This window comes from Pinus tabuliformis, chromosome 4_1, assembly GCF_031772625.1.
Source record: "Pinus tabuliformis cultivar Carrire ecotype Pingquan chromosome 4_1, CPIR1, whole genome shotgun sequence".
Lineage (NCBI taxonomy): Eukaryota > Viridiplantae > Streptophyta > Pinopsida > Pinales > Pinaceae > Pinus > Pinus tabuliformis.
The window spans coordinates 520,751,942-520,775,354 of record NC_142303.1 but is presented as its reverse complement, the minus strand read 5'-3'; the positions used below and the strand labels follow the sequence as shown (position 1 = coordinate 520,775,354).

The following is a 23,413-nucleotide window of genomic DNA, read 5'->3' as shown; positions in this document are numbered from 1 at the left end:
ATTAATTGAAACTGGGAAGAGCACTTCAACACCTCCCAAGGAAGGGAAGGAGTATTGCAGCGCTCTGTCCTCTTAATCCAAGGTGCATTGGGCATGTTTCAAAAATGGTTTTTGTAGTTTTCAGGAAAATTTCTCTCAATTTTTTGCATTGGATTTGTTTTAAATGTTATTCTCATTCGGTTTCAGATATCTACCAGAGAAAAAATGGATTTGATTTTTGAGAAAGAGAACATGAATCCCATGACATGGATTCTGCCACTAATCAAACAATAATGCAGGCTTTAAGAAATTGTGGACTTCTCAAGTTCTTTTGGCTTCTTTGCAGGAGAGCCCAATTGGACTTATTGGGATATCTAGTCAGGGAATGGGACATTCAGGCACAATGTTTCAGACTTGGTGCACATACCCTCAATAAAGAGGTAGAGGATATTTATTTTTTGACAGGTTCGTTGAGGAGGGGATCTCCTATCTCGTTATCTAGCTTGAGAAGGGGCAGTGAGATTGTCAAATATTAGGTTGCTACACACTGTAGGTCTCATTCCTAGCCAGAAAAAGATGGTAAAATTGAGATTAAGGATGTGATCCAAATTCCTCAAAGTATAATCCTCTTTAACATAGCTAGATTGGCGAGAAATGATACTCTGTATTTTTCTAACAGGACCCACATGCAATATGAATTAGAATGCATAGATCCAACTATGTTCAATTGGAGTGTGGGGGTGTTAGCAAAATTAAAGGAGTAGCTCAATAAAGTAAAGGATGGATGGTTGAAGAATTTTGGATATAGGTCCATATTGATATAATTTTCCTTAGAGAGGATTCCACTACTACATCCTCAACATATTGCGCTTGAGCTTCTGAATCCTGAGGTTCCACATATGAGACAATGGGTAGATCTCATGTCTTGACATGCGGGTCCATCTTTCATGAGTTTCACTCTCGTTTTCTTCCGATGGACGCAGATGTAGATCATCATAATTGATGAAAACCCATATTTCAGGGGGGGGGGAGATTTTTTAGGAGTCCATAGTTTGTGTTACCTAGAGTTGGAAATGGGGTGACATAGGTAAAACAAAATCACTTCAAATATTTTTTTATTTTTAGGTTTTACAATTTTCTTTTTGTTATTTTTTCATGTATCCAAGACTAACTATCGATTTCACATGCAGACGTTGGAACTGTTAGACCAATGGGCACATCCTATTTGCAACGACGTGGAGAGCTGCTACTTGCACAAATTGGAGCACAGGCAGTTGCAAGAGTAGAGGAGGAGATGCAAGATCTCAACGCAGTTGAGACTCTTTCAGAGTTGGAGCGTCACGCTGATGGATTAACCCATAACATACTAGATACCAAGGTCAATGACATACCTATGAGACCGCACGCTTCCACCATTGGAGTTCCAAACCACATTAGTCAACTGTTGTGCAAGATTTACAACGTGATTGTTTGTTACCATGATCATCAATGAGACTAGTCGACTAGGAGGCCATAGAGCCATATTTTGACTACGTGTATTTTGATAATCTAGGCCATGTGGACATATGTGTCTCAGACACATTTTTTGTAAAACCAAAGTTATATATATACAACTATCTATCGATGTTTCCTATTTACTCTATTCTTGTTCATTGTGTGATGTGAATTGAAATGTTTACATATGTTGCAAATGCCTGTCTGAAAAATATTTTTCCAATGCATCAATTAATGTATTTAGACTTCTATGAATATGTTGATATTGAATGTAATCAAAATGTCTTTCTAGAAGGAAAACCATTAAAAAAATCTGAAGCATAGTTGGACTTCAGAATAAGTAGAAGCTATTCAGACGTATTACTATGAGTTGTGAATCAACTATAACGATCAAATGTCGAATTCCACGTGAAATAGTGTCAAACAATAGTTTGATCATTGTGCTATACTTAGTGATGTTAATGGTATAGTGACTAATACAAATCCCTTGTAAGCTCATTGCCTCATCATTCGAAGCATAAATAACCCATGTCGCGGAGGAAAGGTTCTGAGTACTACAACTAATGCCATCACCATAACCAACATATGGCTGAAGGGATGTCGACATCTGAAAATAAAATGCAATCCAATATTAATAGAGACAATAGGAAACTTCGAAGGAAACACAATGCAAACACATTAACATTATGATACAATATGTACACGGTGACTACGCAAATATGATTTAAGCATAGTATTTTTTGAGGTACAACCCATTTCTGGGCTATGCCAAGGGGATTCCATTAAAATATATGAGCTCCTAAGCCCATTTTACAAGAACATGTTTAACTATGTACATGCCTAACCACATGGGTTCAAACTTCCTAGCCCCTAACTTATTGAATTCTTGATCGTACAGAAGGGCTAGATCACCTTTCGAGAAGGCATGAGGTTTAACACTCTTGTCATACTATGATTTGATACATCTCTTGTGGGCCTCAATGGCCATTGTAGCATCATGTCGAGTTTCATCTAAATGTGCTAGATGCAAGAGACACTCTTCTTTTGTGGAAGTTGTGGGGAGGAGTTCAATGACAAGATTCAGAGATGGAATCTCACATTCGATTGGAAGGATTGCCTCTAGACCTTACACCAATTGAAAAGGTGTGAATCTAGTGGTAGTCCAGATAGAGGTTCTATATGCCCACAAAGATGCATAAAAGATGATGTGTTAATCTAATTTTTGGATCCGTATCATGTGTTGTAGCATCGTTTTCAAAACTTTGTTAATAGTCTCTACTTTCCATTTGCCCGTGGGTAATAGGGAGTTGAGTTGTCATGTTAAAGACCCAACCTGGTAGTAAGCTCATACATCATGTGATTTCAGAAATGTTTTCCATGATCTATAACAATGTATTTTGGTACACCAAACCTAGAAATGACACAATTAAAAATAAAAATGGCAGTTGTTTTGCTAGTGTTATTATATGTAGGCATCACTTCGACCCATTTGGTAAAATAGTCTACCACCACAATGATGTAGCCATGCCCCCCGACTGAGTGAGGGTTACATGTCATAAATTCAATGACCCATTTTGCAAAAGGTCCAATGGTGATAATAGGATGTAGAGGAGGGTGGATCATGGGTTTACGATCATAGATATGGAAAGCATGACACTTTTGGACCACAAGGATGCAATCTTGAAACGTAGTAGGCCAAAAGTAACCAACACACAAATCTTCTGAGTGGTGGCATAACTAGACATATTTCCACCACATGCCCCATCATGGCATTCTTTTATAGCTTTCTCGGGCTCCTCATGGGTGAGGCACCTTCGAAATATGGTATTGATACCATGACGATAAAGGGTATCACCAATTATAATGTAATTTTTAGCTTGTATCATGCATGTCGCTGATCAGAGCGAGAGGTTGGGCTAGAAAGTCTAGGTCTGGAGACAAATGATAATATCGCCATACCAAGAATCATATGAATCTATTAGAAACAACGATTCATCAGGAGTAGAATCGTCATATGTAGAACTAGTTTCAAGTGAGGGAAGGTCGTAGATCAGTTCAACGAAGACTAGGGACTTCTTAGATTTGGGTTTGATGAATTCCAAATCAAACTTCTAGAGGATGAAAATCCATTTATAGTACTTCCCCCCCCAACAATTTTTGTGACAAAATATATGTCATGGGGTTGCAATTAGAAACTACCATAGTCTTACAAAGCAGAATGTAGTGGCAAAACCTTTGGACAACTTGAACAACTACCAAAGCTAACTTTTCAACATGAGTATATTTTATTTTGGTGTCATTCAAATTATGACTCAAATAATAAATGGGATGTTCATTCCTAACATCATATTCTTGGACCAATACCATAGCAATGGTAGTAATAGCGACAACGAGATACAAGAAATAATCACATTGATAATCGGGGGGATACAACAATGATGCTCAAACCAGAACATATTTCAAAGCATCAAATGGTTTTTGGGTAGTATCATCACAATGGAAGGGAAACCTTTTCTTCAACAGTTGAATAAATCCTTTTGTTAATTCAACATATTTGGGAACAAATCTCCATAGAAATTTATCCTTCCCTTGGAAGCATCGTAACTGAATAAGCGAGGAAGGATCAAGAAGATCGAGGATCACTTATACTTTAAGCGGATAAATAAGAATTCCTTGCTTCAACACAATGAATCTGAGAAATCTCTACCAGATTGAACACAAACACAAATTTGTGTGGATTTAACCTAATGTTATAGTGTTGACAACATATGAATATGGCCCTGAGATGCAAAAGATGATCCTCACAATGATTTGAATGGGAAAGTAAATTTTCCAAATAGGGTTGTACAATGTGCTTAATATCATGAAAGGCATAATTCATAGCCCACAGGACAAATGCATCATCATTTTTCAAACCAAAAGGGAGCTTATAGTTCCTAATGTACCCCATGAACAATAAATGTAGTTCTATGTTGGTCCAATGGGAGAATTTTGATTTGGTTGTAGCCAGAAAAACCATCCATAAATGAAAAGGCTTTGCTTTTCTTTTGGTACAATCATCAACAATCTAGTTAATAAATGGAGTTAGATAATTTTCCTTAGGACAAGCACGATTGATATCTTGATAATCGACTCAAACACAAATCGTACTTTGTTTTTTCATGATAGGAACAATGTTCGAGACCCAATTAGTAAGAGGAACTAGGTAAATGAAACCAACCCACAATTTTTTTTCAACCTCTACTTTCATAGTAACAACTTTCTTAGGATGAACCAAACGCAAGTGTTGTCCAAATGGCTTAGCATGTTGATACATTTTGATTTCATGTATAATGATATTGGGATCAATACCTAGCTTCTCTTCATATGAATAGAGAAAAACATCCACGAAATTTCTAGAAAAGGGATTTATAAATCTTGACCTCATCAGGAGAGCAAGATGCACCAAAATGTACATTCTTGATGATTCTAGGTTTAACCAAAATATCAAGAGGAATAATCTCTTCAATATTTGATAATTTCTTATCTGAGTCGATGTCGTGGATAGATAGGGAATTTGCATATATATCTAAAAGATATTGGTTGAATAAATCTCCAATATTATCCTCAGAAGTCTCAAATAAGGAGGAATGATGATGATTATTGTCCCATTGCGCATCATTTGACATCAATATTTCCATGATACTTTCATAACTAGAGAATGTACCAGAGAAAGGATCAAAAGATGAACCATAATCTCAGGAATGATCAAACCAATCTATCGAGGAGGAAGAAGTAGAATGTGTCAAACATGCCGAATAGATAGCTTCATATTCGAGCTCAAGAGGGTTGAGTGGCATGCGATCACCAAATGTATCAACATTAGAGGCATATGGTACTATACATGGATCATTTGGAATAGTACTAGAAGAAATCATATTGATGAAGGAAACCATATTAGGAATGTCGGGAGGAGGAAGGGAAAAAGTTCCCATCAAAGAAGAATCTTTAAGCAGTCCTACTCCGACATGTTGGTAAGGTAGTGGTGATTAGCCCACAAGCGGGATGGTCCAGTAGTATGAGAATTATTGGAAAAAAAGGTAAATTGGTCGATAGCCATGATGCCCCCTTGGTGAGGGAAAGCGATCATTCTAAAGTAGGTTGAAATGACAACAACCATGGCATAAATCCATGTGTGGCCTAGTAAAAGGTTATAATCCAATGGTCCGTCTATAACTTCAATTTCTACTTACACCATTTTTCCAACTAACTATACTTGCAACGTATTTGGAATTTTGTAAGGCTTGAAGCCTCTTCCATCAAAGGCTTTGAGAGTAGTCGGTGACTGAATAAGTGAAGAAAAACCAATATCCTTCCAATAGGAAAGTGACAAGTCGAAGCATCTTCATCTACAATTGTTCAATGGATAGTCTTACTTCGAACAACAACCTAGATCATAAACGCCAGTTGTCGTGGAAGTTTGGGTATATGATTCTCGTGATTAAAGACCACAATATTTGAATCCGAAGGATCAATGCCCCCAATTGCGGTAAGTAAATATCTCTTCTCGGTGGGAGAATTATGCAAAACCTTGAGAGTTGACATAGTAGAAGGGGCTTGATCTGGGTATTTTACTATATTATAATTCTATGCAGCTCTCGCGTGTGGATTGAATGTAGATTTGTGAATAATTCCCTTGGGAGTTTTAATAGTTAATTCAGTGCGAACAACATTTTTGGAAGGATCCAAAGTAGATGAGGTAGAACTGGTAGGTTTATCAGTAGCCTTACCAACTGAGGGATTCATATTACCATAGTATTTATTTCTCGTAGCCACCAAGATTTCATTTTTTAGTTTCGTGGAAGATAACATCATAACTGATGAAAAGGAAGAAGGATCCCATGCAAACATATTCGTATCCTGATTAGGAAAGGGATATGTTAACACAACAAGAGCGATAGATGATGACTTGAGGAATTGATTAACTTCTGCTCGATGTGGACAGACCTAGGTAAAATGTTCCTCATTATAGATTAAGCAGGGATAATAAGGTTTCCGTTTATCTTCAGGAGACAAGGTATTTTGTTTATCCTGCGAAGAATTATATTTCTTCTTCTTTCCTTTTCCTTTCTTGTTATTTCAGGTTGCTACGATTTATATTTCGTAGATTGAATGACATTAATCTCAAAAGTAGTCGCAGGAGTAGTAGAGGAGGGGTTTTGAGTAGCCGCAACGGGAGATGAACCAGATAGTTTACTCGTTGTTTCTTGGCTAGCATAACCAATCATGCCATCAACGACATGTGATTATTTAATAGGAGGAAATGGAACAGTGTGTTGAGGTCTCATAGCATTAGGTATTTTATCTTAGAGCATGCCATATTGTGTATAAACAAGATCAAGATATTGGGCACAAGCAATTACTTTCTCTTCAGTAATGACTCCCCCTTTAGCAACATCTTCAATTATTGGTGCTAACAACAAGTTGGTGCACCATTCAGCCAATAACTAATCAAGAACGTAAGTTTTAACAAAACGATGCCAACATATCCACTGATGAATATGATCTGATATGTGGGTGGAGTTAGATTGTTTGAAAGAGGTCAAAAGTTTGGTTCCAGTTTTGTTACAAATAAGCAATTGAAAGTGAGTTAGAAACTTATTTTCTAAGGAACTAAAATTATTGAAAGAATCTCGTGGCAATTCGATATACCACTTAGTTGTTGTACCAGCGAGAGCTCACTGGAAAAGTTGTAAACATATAGAATCATCATTTAATGAGTTTGATGAACACCATAAATGATATTTCATAACATGGGTAGATGATTCTTCTCTAGGATTTCCATTTAATTTTGGAATGTCACTCAGTAACTTCATAGGAATGATCATCCACCAAGGAGAGTGAAAAATGGGATCATTTGTAACCTAGGTTAAATTTGGAAGCTCAAGAGTTGAAAAAAATGACAAATGCCTATTTAAGTATACGTGGGAAGGTTGACCTTAAGGAGGAAGGTTAACCTGAGGTGGAGGATACCCTGGGTATGACAGAATAGGTTGGGCCACATGAATTTTCATTCCTGGGTATGGAGGATTATGATAACCAGGATAGTATAACTAGTTGTCCAGGATAAGTATAACCTTGATAAGGTGGGAATGGTTGTGTTTGAAGTTGTTGACCTTGATAATGAATTTGTTGCATAGGATTTTGACCAACAGGTACTTGTTGGATACCTTGGTACTGTTTCCCATAGAGGTTTTGTAACATACCTACATTAGGTTGCCTAGTTTGTGCCTATGCCATGCCATATACATGTTATTGTACTTGAATTTGATGTGTGGGCTGACCAGGTGGTGGGGTTTTTAAGGAAACCTAAGGATGGTGAGTAGCTCAGATATGAGACATCCCAAACACTGGTGGAACAAGTTGCATTTGAGATGTAGCCTGTGTAGGTTGAATTACTTGAGATACAACTTGGGAAGACTGAGGTATAGGTTGGCAAGTAGGAGCTTGAGATGTAGCTGGAACAGGTTGAGAAGTTGGTAATTAAGTTAAGGTCAAACCAAGTTGTACAAGAAACATAGAGTTCTAAGGATCGACAACCATTCTTGGAAATGGAGGACCAATAGTATGTTGAATCGAATAGGTATGAGCACCAACTTGTTGCATTTGATTTAGAAATGGGTACATTCCATCAACATATTTCTCCCTTGGTGGGGGATAGTGAGTTTATGGAGGCAACTACCCCCCAGGAGGATAGTACCCAGTATAAGGTGGAGGAGGTTGTTGTAAATGTCCCATTCCACTAACATTTGGACCATATTGCCACTCCAAGATGGTTGGGGTGCAATGGGTGCAACAAGTTTTGAGGCGCTCATTATAGGAGTTTGAAATCATAATCCATTTGAGGATGGAAATGTAGAATTCCATGGACTGGACATTGCACCAGAAAAGGTTCCAGATAATGACTGATAACCAAGTGGTACATATGGACCACCATACAAATGTGTTTCTAACTAAGTCACAAACATGGAAGTAGCTGTAACTTCAGTTGACTCACTCATTATAGCAGATATAGGTTGAGAAACCATTGTCGACTCAGTCATGGTTAAAATTCCCAAAGAAGTTGGCCGAGGGAAACTAAATGTGTGTTGAAATGAGGGGTACTGGGTTAAGGAGTTTGTATTGGAGTATGAGAAGTAGGAAATGGATGGGCTTGATAAAGACTAATCCCTCTTAAATGGATAGGAGAGGAGGGTCAAGACTCTTCTTGAGGAATCTCCTCAATACTCAAAATACCAGGTGGAAGCTATTCACCGTTGGGACTGAGATATACAAGTTGTTGTGGTTGGGTCAAAGGAAGAGTAAAAGAAAGAGAATGCCTTGATCTAATAGGTTGAGTTAACTAAGGCTCCTCATTGTATAACCTCAGGATGTAATGTTTTTGAACCCTAAAATTTAGGTTCAATAACCTCAGGAAGTAAAGTCTCAAGATTTTTTATTTCGACTACGTTAGACTCACCAACAATTAAGGATCTGAGCTCGGGCTCAGTGCTTAAATGAAGAAAATATTCTAGTTGATTCATGCCATTTGTAGTACCAGAAGGGGATGCTTCCAAAGCACTAGTTTTGGTAGTTTGCATCTTTTTGTTCTTTTGACGAAGTCTAGGTGTATCCTCAGGAGGTAAAGGAGGAAATATTTACATCCTACGCAAACAACAAGGTTTTGGGGGTTGTTCTTCCACAATGGGTTAGTAAATTTTAGAAATTAACAACAAAAATTAAATAAAAAATGGGTAACTAGGAAAAAGGGTTTACCAAGCAACTATGAATTGCAATATACCACCTTGGAAAACTAGGATTTACGTACGGGCAAGAAATCTACCCAAATGTTGTGTTTAGTGTATCACAGTGTAAAAGGCGTTCGACTCAGTTACCTAAGGCAGGATGACAACCTTGTGGGGACTTCCAAAATATACCCAGAGGTACGTGGAAGCGTTTTCTGTAGTAGTGTTCTCTGATGTGTAAATGTTCAATGGGAGTGTTCCCATATACTTATCATGCGTGGAGCGCCATCCGATATACCTGAAGATTTCTAGAGAATGATCTGATACACTTACATACATGGAATGGGATATCGCCCCCAAAATGTAACGCTGACAAAAATGACAACTCCTATGTTTAAAACATTGGAACATGTCTCTAGCCTAGACCCTTAGATGTTTGCATTAATGTTCAAAATTCTCCTTAAGATTGATTCAATAAATTTTAAATTTTATCTTGAATTAGATTTCAATTTCAAGGCTCACCATGAGTTCACCTAAATTCCCTACAATGCAATCTAACATGATAATATGAACTCTTTACTTTTCGATGAAAAACTAACTATGATAAGGAAGAGATTCAAACAATAATGTAGCAAACAACACTTCCTAATAAAAAAATTCAAATGCAACTGCTCCAATTTCCTAATTTCATTCTAAACACTAAATGCAATGTAAAATATGCAAAATGATAAGGTTTTCCTTTTATTTCCTCTTAGTTCACAAATGGAATGAAAACTAACATGAAACCAGATCATTAATGAAAGAAATCACATAGAATATGACTGTAATATCAATTTCTTCAAGAAAATCAACAATCAAGCAAAAAATTTCACTAAAGACCTAATTGATAAGAAAAATAAAAATCCAAAGAAATTCTTACCAAAGGTTGATAAAAAGAAAAACATAAAGATGGATTTTTAGAGGTAAAGAAAAACTCAAAGATAGAAATAAAACTTTCTGAACTCAAACCTAATGAAGAGCAAGCCAAAGGAATGCAAATTTTTGCATCATATAGGATCAATGTAGGTGCAGAACATACACTAGTTCGTTGCAACACAGGTACAAAGAAGGAACATGTGCACTGAAGTGCTCTGTCTCAAAACAAAGAGTGTGCTAAGGCAGTTTCGGCCAAAACACGACATGAAAAACCAAACCAAGCTCAAAAAGGTGTTTTCCTAAGGTCAAACAATGTCTAAGTCAATTGAGGTCACTTCAAGAGGTGAAAAAGATGCTAAGATCAAGGAAACCACTAAGGGAAGAATCTGTCGCCAGTATGGTCACCAATTTGTTATACATAATTTTCATGATTGTGGGCAAAGGTGAATTCCCTAGATCTAGTGGCCTAATCTAGAAAAAAAGAAGACAAAAAATTCAAGTTTCCCTTGGAGAAATTAGAGAATGGGAAAGAAGCCTACCTAGAATCTAGCCTTCATTTCTACTATGCTTGTAAGATTTAATTCTAGCTCCTAGTGCTATCATTAAACATACACACATGACTAAAATAAGCAAAGGAACCACAATCCACGTAGCATAATATAAAATATCTATTAAATTAATCAACATGGCATTGAAATACATGAGTGCAAACATAACATAACAAAGATAGGAAAACAAGATACTCTTTGTATTGATAAATATAGGAGAGAGTTTACAACCATAAATAGAAGTTGATCTTGTAGATGTCTCCTAAAGTTTACTTTTCCTTCATTGTCACAAGGCACACATCAACATAAACCATAATGTATGAATATGGTGATTCCTTTAGGCTCAAAGCAACAACATGAGGGAACTATCAATCTCCAAAATCCAACCATACCTTATGGGAGGTAGTAAATTTATAGGATGAGTGTGGTAATTTAGGAATTTTTATCCAATTACCAATCTAGGCTTGAGATCTACTTAGGAGGGGAGGATGAGCTCAAGGAATAATAAATAAGGTCTCCAAGATAGGATCAGATAGGAATTCTAACTCTCTATCTTGGAAGCTTCTGAAGAGGCAACTTCAATTTTTTTCCCCAAATTTCTAGAATCAACACACTTGTAGAAGGGAGAAACAAGTGTTGACCAACACTGGCTAACATGTATGCAACATGCATTGAACGCAGGTGGCTAAACAAGAAAAGTTCGTTGGGGTTAAAAAAAATATTTTTAAGCTAATTGTCCCAAAAACTCAGACTCTTTAGAGAAGTGGTGCTTAGGGCTTTATGAAGGGTTAATGACAAAGTGTTCCAGGATGTTGATTGATTCAGTTCATAGGCCTATTGATCATATGTGACAAAATGGCTTGTAATAGGGGGCTATCTCCCTAGGGCATTAACCCCAAATTCTCTACCTGCTGGTTGCATGACTCATCATGTGACTAAGGGTTCATGCCCATGTGGCTAGACTGTTAAATGAGTGCGTCACCATTTGCATAGTGTAGACAACACCTGTCTCTAAGTCTTCATTGTAGTTTTGGTGAACAATCTCTCAACCAGACTTATAATCATCATGCATATAGTTAAACATTATCATGGACATTGAATTAGTTCCTTATCTTTAGAGAGCTTATGAAGAAGTGGAACACTCTTAACTTGTCTTATAATATTTATGGCTAGTTTAGACTTTCCAACAATTTCATATTCTCCCACCAGGCATACTAGGTGACTCTTTACTGGGTTAATTCCTATCCCTTAGTCTTGATAAATAATGGTATACTAAATACTTATACTTCTAGCCCATTACTACATGCACAAACACATATTTCATTATGCTCTATAAGGAATTATACCCACGAGAGTAAGTTCCATGTTTACCTAGTATAGGATGCTATTTTTGATATGGTTCCAATTTGTGTTTTGAAGTTTCTTCACATACGTGACCCGCTAGTGAGTTCTAGTGACAAGACAACCAACTCTACATGTTATGATGCTCTGTAATTCCCAACATCATACAAGTATAGTTCTTACACCAATTTGGGAGCTTTTTGAGAGTTCTGCTAGTCCTTTAAGGACTATAATGAAACTTCTATAGTCACTCAAAGTTATGAGTATGGACTCTAGTGACATATACAATGAAGAGAGTTTCATAATTACAATCTCATTCTTTTAATAGGGTAAACATATTATGTGAGATGTCACATTATAACATACCTATTTAACAAAAATAGGAGCTATGACCCCACAGGGATTCATGAAGGAAACCATCCTAAGTTTCCATAGCTACACTTGGTATAAGAATTAACGAGACTCAAGGGTCCATCCACACAGTGGTTCATAATATCTTCCTTATGTAGGGACACATACATACATATATATATATATTATATATAACCAACAATGAATTTAGCTCTACCCAGTGCAATTTTTCAAGCTTAATTCCATTAGATTAAGATGATATTCACCTACAGGACCAATTAAAATTTTGAGACCAATCGCCTTAGTTGGATTAGATTATACATTTCAATACACACAAAATTAATATATAGGTATTTCTCAAACATAAAAGCAACATTTATTTCCTTAAACATATGAACAACCATATTACATATCATGCTTTAGATTTTGGTAGTACGAGATGAATTTAATGACACATGCATGGAATTCGTTGTATAAACCATACATAAGAAATACTTATCTTAGATGGAGTTGGGAAATCAAGTTAGGGACAAAATTTCTCCACCCAACCATATGAAAGATGCAACCAATCTTCACTTGCACCTGTTACCCTCGAGCCATATTCCAGTGCTTAAGGTGGAGTGCCTTTGGAAGAGACACCAAATAATTTTTTTAGTTGGAACAAGATGACATAAGGTCACATAGCCTTCATCCACTAGCAACACAAATTTCCACTCATTCTTCTAGACTTTACATACTGAACTGACATCCATGCCAGGATATCATACAACAAAGAAGTCTTGGCTCGCTTTTAGGAGAAGAGAATCCACACTAAAGGAAGTTTCATCAGTGGAAAAACCACTAATATGTGGAAGAGATCACCCCTCCAGGTGGTTCATCAGTGAGAAAAACACTAGAGCTCCAACCCCCAAGGAAACTCCTGGTGGTTCATCAACCTCACATGCACTTGAGTGATTCTTCCCAATATAGTAGGTTCTTCAATCCCAAGCTTCTGGTGGGTTATTCAGCCCTTAGGAAAGCCTCCACTCTCTGTAATATTTTCACCCAACAAGCCTCTTAAGGTTTCCATAGCTGGTTCACTTTTCCCAAAACTCGAACACTATAATCTTGATCATTGTTCACTTGTTTGACCTCTACCTCTTGGAGGAATTTTCTTCTAGTGCTCCCCATTGTCCTCTCCATTGTGCATTTGCGAGTGAGTTTTCTCCTCCCATCGACTTATTTTTGTGCCCCCATAAATCGACTAACCGTATGTACTACTTTATCTACATATAAATATATCACTTATATTGTTTAATGTTAATTACCTCTCAAAGTATAAATCAATTTATATTAAAGATATTTTTTCATAAAGAGTTTCGGGTTTTGGGTTTTTCTATGAACATGAATGCCTAGATCGATGATTGACGAACTAGTAGATCAATTAGAAGTACCACCATAACCAGTAGAAGTAGATATAAAATCATTGATATCAAAGCTAGTACCGCTAGAAATATTACCATTGGGTTCATTTTTACATCAACACACAACCATTCAAGAACCAAATCCATAGCTATCAACAATGGAAGTAAAGCTAAGAAGTTAAGAGCATGAGTAGTGATAAAGAAGTTATTAAAGACCAAAGCTAGTTTTATCTTTTGTCTTTCTATTTAATTTGTAACCAAATACCTCAAAGTAGAGACCTTAAAACAATTTGTTAGTAACTAGACTTTCAAATGCCCCTCAAATTCCTGTGTAGATAAATCTAATCAAGTCTTGAATAGGTTAATGAGTATTATGAGTAGTGGTTGTATTGGCAATGACTGATGTTGGGAACATTATATAGGTAGTGAATGTGGTTTACGTGAATGTTTGTGGATTTTATTGATGTCATATGTTATATTACAAAGCAGTTAATTTCCATTGACATTTTATGCATCACAATCACATTAAAACTCAAAAATTTAGTTAACACAATTTTTTCAATGAAAAATATATGTTAAGAGGACTTTGGTTAACTTAGGATTCTAGATGAAAATAAACTGGGTGGATCAAATCATGCAAAAAAACACCAAACTTATTTCCCAACGAAAATGATAGAATATGAGAGAGAGAGAGAGAGAGAGAGAGAGAGAGAGAGAGAGAGAGAGAGAGAGAGAGAGAGAGAGAGAGAGAGAGAGAGAGATGTTTCCTATGTCAAACATTTGACATTGTAGAAAAAAGTGTTGCAAACCTAAATTAATACTAGGTCAACATCGAATTGATTAGTGTAGTTCTAACCATTGGATTGGACTAATAACATAGCACACATGGGACATAAGTTGTAAAGGGATTATAAGAAGAATTATCTATATTAATTTGAATTGTAGAATCTAAGGACTTTATCCTCTATGTTAAGTAATATATATATATATATATATATATATATATATATAATATATATATATATATATATATATATATATATATATATATATATATATATATCTTTTTCTTTATATATATGTGGTGTTGTTAAGTATAAAGGATGTGTGTGTGTGTGCATGCACATCGATAAAGATAACATATCTCCATGTGCAAATATTCTTTTAGAATGTAAAATTTGATAAAAATGTTTACACTTCAAGGGATTTGATCTCTCTTGACACATGATAAATATAGAATTAAGATGGATCTATAATAAGTTTATACATTACTATGTTCAAACTTAATAAAAAAATCCATTTTTAATACAAAAAAGTAAAAAGGAGATAAAAAAAATTTACCATGCTAAAAAACATTTCCAATACAACAAAGTGAAAAAAGAATAAAAATAAAGTTAAAGCATTAGTTTTTCCTCTTTCTTTATATAATTTCAAAACAATAATAGTATTAACATTAATATATAAAGTATTATATTGTATAGATGTATACTAGCACAAAGACATTAACAAAGTCATTGATATATGCCAATAGGTTTCATTTTCCATTTACAATGGTGCATATTGGCATATGAAAGATGGATAATGATTTCGATAGGTGTATATCAACCACTTTATTAATGTGGTTATGCTAGTTGAGAGTCGACATGCATGGGGAAAATCAATAGACCATGGTTCACTGTGGTTGAGATTGTTTGACTATGGATATAAATTGTTGATGAGGGTTGACAATGGTTGACAATGGTCAATGAAGGTTGTTGATGGTCATTGATCATTGTTTATGGTTGACTACAGTTCAAGAGGGTTGATGAGGTCGACATTGATTAACCATGTTGATGTTTGTTGGTAAGGTTGACCACGGTTGAGGAGTGTTGACTGAGGCTCACCTTGGTTGAAAATTAATATAACAATATATTTGTATTAGATTGTTAAACAAGGTTGACCATGGTAAGCTACGTGCCCATGTTTAACCATGGTTAATTTTGCTTGCCATGTTTTAACATGGTTGATTATGGTCAAGTTATGGTTGACCATGAACATGGTAGTTTATATGTCCATATTGTCCATGGTTGACATTGCTTGACTATGGTTAAAAGTTATTGATGAGGGTTGACCATGGTTAATCGAGGTTCAAATTGGTTGACCATTAATGTAACAATTATTTATGTTACATTAATGTTGAGCATTGTTATATTGATGTTTTTTAATCATGGTTAACCATGGTTGATGTTACAATGGTGTTAATGTTAATATTACATTAATGTTACATTAATGGTTGAAAAGGGTTGATGAGGTTGACCATGGTCAACCATTAATGTAACAACATATTTATGTTACATTAATGTTGAGCATTGTTACATTAATGCTTCTTGACCATGGTTGACCATGTTTGAAGCTACATTGGTTTATTAATGTTACAACAATTGGTTGAAGAGCATTGACAAGGTTGACCACGATTGAACATCATCAACCATTAATATTATAGTATATTTATATTGGATTATTGAACAAAGTTGACCATGGCTAAAATTGGTGACCATGTTTTACCATTGTTAAGTTTGTTTGACTATTTTTCCCATAATTGACTATGATGGATTAATGTACAATATCTATAATTTCCAAAACATGATGGCCATGTCGACTTCTATTGACAATTATACATATAATTTCCAAAATATGATGCCCATGTTGACTACTATGGTTCACTTTTGTTTACTATTTGTTGACTTTGATTGATTTTTGTTGACTATGCTTGAATTTTGTTGACTATTGTTGAGTATGTTTGATTAATGTACATATAAATTTTCAATCATGATTTTCATGTTAACTATAGTTGAATATGGTTGGATTTTGCTGATTAACAATTTTCAACCATGTTGACCATTATTAATCATGGTTTGACCATTTTTTTTTACTTTGGTTAAACATGGTCAAGATCAAACATGGTTGGCCATCTTAACCATGTTGACCATGGTTGACCTTGTTGTCTATGATTGAATATGCCCAACCACTAATGGTCATGGTTGATAGTGTTTGACTTTGGTCAATCAAAGGAAGATCATGGTTGACATAGTTAAATATGATTGAATATGGTTATTAATGGTTTTTTTCATTGCATTACACCATCACTTTTTGGCCAATTGTAATGACATTTGATGTTCATCACATTGTGATGTTGTTTGTTGTGCAACCATTCCAATGCTATTTATTGTCCATCACATTGTGATGTTATTTATTGTTTGTCACATTCTAACATCCTTTATTTATCATCAAATTGTGACTTAATTTGTTGATTCACACGTCATTTGTTGTTTTTCATATTGTGATGATGCTTATTGTTCATCACACTGCAACAATGTTTTGTTCATTAGTTTTTGACATTGTTTATTTTTTTCACATTGCAATGGCTTGTATTGTTTGTTACACTACAATGACACTTTTTGTTAATCTCATTATGACATTTTTTGTTGTTTGTCACATGTGATGTCATTTATTGTTCGTCACATTGCAATGATGTTTATTATTTGTCACATTACAATGACATGTGTTGTTCAACACATTATGATAATTTTTTTTTATCACATTGCAACAAAATTTGTTGTTCATCACATTGCTATGATATTTGTTGGTTGTCACATTATTACAACCATGTTGACCATGCTTGGACATCTTACCATGCCTCCCATGGTTGGCCATGGTTAATAATAATCAACTATGTTGACCATCATTGATTGTGGTTTGGCCATGTTTTACCTTGATTAGAGATGGTTTTCCATCTTAATTATGTTGACCACATATGACCATCTTGTTGCCCATGATTGACTCTGCTTGACCACATATGAACATGGTTGATCATGTTTGACCTTGGTCAACCAAGGGAAGATCATGGTTGACTCAATTAAAAATTCTTGACCATGGATCTCAATGTTTTGTTCATTGCATTGCAAGATCATTTTGTTGTCCAAATGTGATGATATTTGATGTTCACCACATTATGACATCATTTATTTTGCATCACATTGCGACAAAGTTTATTGTTCATCACATTGTAATGACTTTCATCACATTGCAATTATGTTTATTGTTCATCACATTGTGATGATGTTTGTTGTTCATCACATTACAACTTTTTTTTTTCTATTTGTGATGATGTTTAATATTCATCACATTATGATGTCATTTGTTGTGCATCACATTGCAACAAAGTTTATTATTCATCACAATGTAACATTGTTTATTGTTCATCATATTGCAGGGACATTTATTTTTCATCATGTTGTGACAATGTTTTTCATTTTGCACATTGCAATGACTTTCGTTGTTCATCACACTGTGATGACTTTTGTTCTTTGTCACATTGAAATGATGTCTACACACACACGAACGCGCATACACACACACACACACACAAACACACACACACATATATATGATATGTTCATGTGTGGACATCATTGCAATGTGCAAAACAAGAAAACTTGTCACAATGTGATGAACTATAAAAATTAGGAAAATTTGGGTGGATCAACCTGAAGGGATCACATCCCATTGGCCAATCTAGCAGAGCCTAACCGCAAGGGTGTCGAGGAGAATTGAACCTGTAAATTCCTAATGGCGAGGTACTTTAACAATGGAACCTCGACCAATTGAGCTAACCTTCAAGGCTAAATTTATATTATTAAATATTAAATTTATTAGATAAAGTTATTTAATTTAAAGTTGTTAACTTTAATTACTATATTAATGGCCATGCCCATGTTGACAATGCACATGATTCTTATAGTTGACTATGGTTGAATTTTGTTGATTAGGGTTGAGTAGTGTATATATAGTTTCCAAAACATGATGCCCATGTTGACCTTTGTTGACTATGGTTGACTTTTGTTGATTGCGGTTGATTATGGTTGACTTTGTTAACCATGGTTGATTTTTATTGATGATGATTAAATTTTGTTGACCATGGTTGATTAATGTGCATGCCATTTTCAAAACATGATTCCCATGTTGACTTTTGTTGAGTACGATGGACTAGCGTACATTTAATTTCCAAAAAATAATTCCCATGTTGACTATAGTTGACTTTCGTTTATGTTTGTTAAATCTAGTTGATTTGTGTTGATTACGATTAACTTTTGTTGACTATGATTTTTGTTTACTTTAATTGGCTATGTTTGATTAATGTACAAATAATTTCAAAAACATTATGTCCATGTTGACTACAATTGACTATTGTTTACTTTTCTTGACTTTAATTGATTTTTGTTGACTATAATTGACTTTTGTTGACTATAATTGACTTTTGTTGACTTTAGTGGTCTATAGTTGATTTTTGTTGATTATGGTTGACTATGTTTGATTAATGTACATATAACTTCCAAAACATGATGCCCGTATTAACTATACTTGACTATGGTTAACCATAGTTGACTACTGTACTAATTTCTTAAACATTATGTGCATGTTGATTATAGTTCACTATGGCTAAATATGATGATTCTTATGTTAAATATAATTGATTTTTATTAACTATTTTTTTTTCTTCATTTGTATAGTAAAACTTGAACTCCAACTTCCCTTTTATGACTAAACAATGAACCCTTCCATACTATTTAAAACTTAATAAAAATATACTAAGTTAATGTAAGCAAGCAAATGAGAAAGCATAGACTCAAATAATAAGATTTTTTTTAATATATTTAAATACTTTGTTTCTAAGAATGAAAAATGTGATTATTCACAATAAATTATAATTAACATTATTGGTAGAATTATTTTCTAATATAATAGTAAAAACTAAATATTTCATATAAAATTTATTTTTAAAGATTTGTAATTAATTTACTAACCCAAAGTTTTTCAAAGATGCAAATCTCTCGCGTAGATTTTTTTTTTTTTAATCTATTTACATACTTTGTTTTTATGAACGGGAAAAAATGATTCTAGATATATAATATGATTGGAAAAATTACTTTCTAAAAAGTGATAGTAGGAATTGAAATATTTTAAATAAAGTAAAATCTTAAAATAGAGTTTATGTTTTTGATTTTACTATTTAATTTATTTTCTTTTTCATTTATTTTCGAAAGCTTATAGGACCTTGCCTTGGTGGGTAAGTGGCATTTTCCAGAAATGGACAATGTTGGGATGAGAAAGTGGCTTGAGATACAATGGAAACCTCTGATTGGATATACACCCATCATCTCTAATCTTATGAAAGAGTGGTATTGCTTCCATTTTTTGAAGGCCAATGATGTGGAATCCATCCTGAAACGTCCATGGGTATACAATAGGAGCTTCCTCGCCCTCTACAGGTGGTACATAGGATATAACCCTTTAAAAAACACGCCGTCGAATAACCTTATTTGGGTCAAGCTCCCAAATCTGCCCCTGGAGATGTGGTCCAAGGAGACGCTTGTTGAAATAGGTAATTCTATTGGTAAATTCGTTTATGTCGACCCAAGATGCCTGGGTGCGAAGGACAAGAGAATAGCATGGATTCTTATTGAGAAGGACTACAGGGGGGGGGGGGTTCCCTGACCATATTGAGATTGCTTGGAGAGATCTGAAGATCAAACAAAGATTGGATTTTTGGGGCATTCCTTTCAGGTGCTCCGCGTGTCATAGAACAGACACCTTATCCAAAATTGTTTTCAGAAACTGCAGTCAAAAAGAAATATGGTGCATTGTAAGGTCAGGATTGACTCTCCCATGCTTAGCAAAAAGGAGGTCACAACACTTTCAACTTCTCTCTCCCCGACAAAACTTGTGAATGGGAAAGTTTCTAAAATTATGGATAACAATGTCATTTGTTCTCCGCAGCATCTGTTCCAGGAAGACTCTTATGAAAGAGATTCAAGACCCGAAAGCTTGAGTAAGTGTGCAGGCTCTTCAAAAAACAACACTTTGCCTTTCCAGTGCCCGTCTATTCCGGAGCCCACTGACGACAAAGCAGTCCCGTCCCCTCCTCCCATACAGTTTAAAGACGGGATCCCCATTCTTATCTCTTCTTCATCGTTGTCGCCCAAAAAGTCCCTGAAGAATGGAAAGGAGCCAATGACGGCTGTTACCCCTCTAAATTCCTCGACCTCCTCTCCTGTTAATCAATATGATAGTGACCTCGACTTTCTAATAAGCATAAAATCCTTGGAGCTGGAACTGTTGACTATCCATAAACCGAGTAAGCCTGGAGTGCCTTTTATTAGCCCAAACTCAGCAAGGAATATAACAGTCAGAAAGAAGCACAAGGGGGCCAGCAGACATTTTAGGGGGAGGAAAATCGTAGCAGACAGTGGTATAAGGAATCTATCCCTCACTAAGGTTCCCATCTATGACATGTCAGAGACACGGCTGCTTAGAGCATGTGTGGCGGTAATTCTTCCAAATGACCTTTATGATCTCCATGAATATTCGAGGTCTGGGAGCAGACCCCAAATTTTTGGCGCTAAAAGACCTCTTCTTTTCTGCTCAGCCAAAAATCATTTTAATACAAGAAACGATGCATAGCAGCCATGCATCCATTGCCTATTTTAGGAAAATGTTTCCCTCATGGTTCCTGGTAGCTTCAGAGGCTAAGGGTCTATCGGGAGGGATAGTGGTTCTGTGGGACCCTGAGTGGATCAGGGCGAGGGCGTTCAAGTGTTTCATCGGCATTCTCATTTCAGCATTCATCAGAGGAAAAGAGTACCCTATTAATATTTTGAATACCTATGCCCCTTATAAGAACAGGGTCACCTTTTGGGATAAATTTTTTGCTTCGAAAATTTTTGATATAGAATCTCTGATGATTGCACGTGATCTAAACATAACTTTAAGCACTGAAGAAATATGGGGAAACTGCAGGAATAAAGATCCACTTGCTGACCGCATAAAGCATGAACTTCTGCAGAGAAATTTTGTAGACATTGCCCCTTCTAAAATGATGCCGACGTGGGATAACGGAAGATCAGAAAAGGAGTATATCGCTAAAAGGATTGATTGATTCATTGTTCATGGCAGCATCATTGATAAAATGGGAATTCCACACTTGTCCATTGGGACTACTCTTATATCCGACCATAGACCAATTTACCTTTGTTGGAAGGAAAGTGGCTTCAGAAAGGGGTACCCTTTTAAATTCAATCGAACATGGCTACAAGACCCAGACTTTAATGAGGTCGTAACTAATACTTGGAAGGATTTTTCTGCTAAGGATTCGGCTCCCCCGTTTATGACTTTCAGAGACAAGCTGAATGCCATGAGAAAAGTGGTCAAAGATTGGAAATTTAAAAAAAGACAGAGGGATAGAGCCTCTCTTCAAGAAACGCAGAGGGAGCTGGATACGATCCACATGAATATGGACGCTAATTCCTTTTCCTTCAGCATGAGATGCAGGATAAAAGAGCTGGAAAGGAAAAAACAGAACTTTTTGAAACAGGAGGAAGCCATCTGGAGGCTCAAAAGTAGAGTAACCTGGCTTAAGGAGGGTGACAGGAATACGAAGTTCTTTCATAATTATGCAAATTCCAGGTGTGAGAAAAACACCATATGGAGGATAAGCGCTGGTCAGGGAGGCTTTTATGTCACTCAACAAGATATCTCAAATGAAGCTATAAATCATTTTAAAAGCCAATATAAACGAAGGGAAGGATGCGGTTTCCAGGACATCCTATGCGGAATCGATTTGATGCCTCAGATGTTTGATGATGAAAAAAATGGGAGCCTCTTTCGGCCTGTAATAGAGGACGAGCTTATGGGTGTTTTGCAGGGCTTTAAAAAGGACAAATGTCCTGGCCCGGATGGCTGGACAATAGAATTTCTTATACATTTTTTTGATATCATCAAGAAAGATCTGTTGAGGATGGTCGAAGCATCAAGTATTTCAAGTAGTATTCATTAGATGACAACCTCCACTCTAATATCTCTTATCCCGAAAAAAGTGGAGGTAGTTTCATTCCAAGATTTCCAGCCGATTTCCTTATGCAACATATCTTTCAAGATCATCACAAAAATTATTGCTGAAAGGATAAAAGAGACTTTGGCCACCTTTCTTACTAAGGATCAACACGTTTTTTTAAAGGGAAGGAATATATTGGATGTCGTCGCCAACACACAGGAATGCCTATTTACTATGCTCTCGGAGAAATCAGATGCTGCCATTCTAAAAATTGATTTACAAAAAGCTTATGATTGTTTGGATTGGGGTTTTATAAAATGTTTATTAGCAAAAATTGGCCTGAATTCAAACTCCATTAGCTGGATAATGGCATGCGTGGAGAATGTGAATTATGCAGTCATCATTAATGGCATGCCCTCTCCCTTTTTTCTAGCTGAAAGAGGCCTTCGTCAAGGGTGCCCCCTATCTCCTCTTCTGTTTATCCTGGCAATGAACTCTCTGAGCCTTCACATTAACAAGGCAATCTTAGAAAACAGGTGCAGGCCTGTAAAGATATGCAGGAACAACTTCATCTCTCATAATCTTTTTGTTGACGATGTGCTTATTTTTGCTATGCTCTACAGGGCATCGTGGACATGCCTCTATGATATCCTTAATAGATTTCAAAGCGCAACAGGGTTACATATAAACAAGGAAGTCCATTCTTTTCCACAACGACATCAATATGGAAATGGTGAATTGGGTCTCTGA

The 23,413-nt window shown here is 35.7% G+C and overlaps 1 protein-coding gene across 1 annotated transcript in view; it reads left to right on the top strand.

Moving 5' to 3' along the window:
* The window catches only part of LOC149176869 (uncharacterized), a 24,779-nt gene extending 3,010 nt beyond the window's left edge, over positions 1-21,769 (top strand). Inside the window, exons 5-8 of the mRNA XM_089421592.1 lie at positions 326-444; positions 1,170-1,357; positions 20,611-21,203; positions 21,322-21,769. Of these exons, the coding sequence (XP_089277718.1) occupies positions 326-444; positions 1,170-1,357; positions 20,611-21,203; positions 21,322-21,769 (1,348 nt within the window). The remainder of the gene's footprint in view (positions 1-325; positions 445-1,169; positions 1,358-20,610; positions 21,204-21,321) is intronic.
* The last annotated feature ends 1,644 nt before the right edge of the window (positions 21,770-23,413 follow it).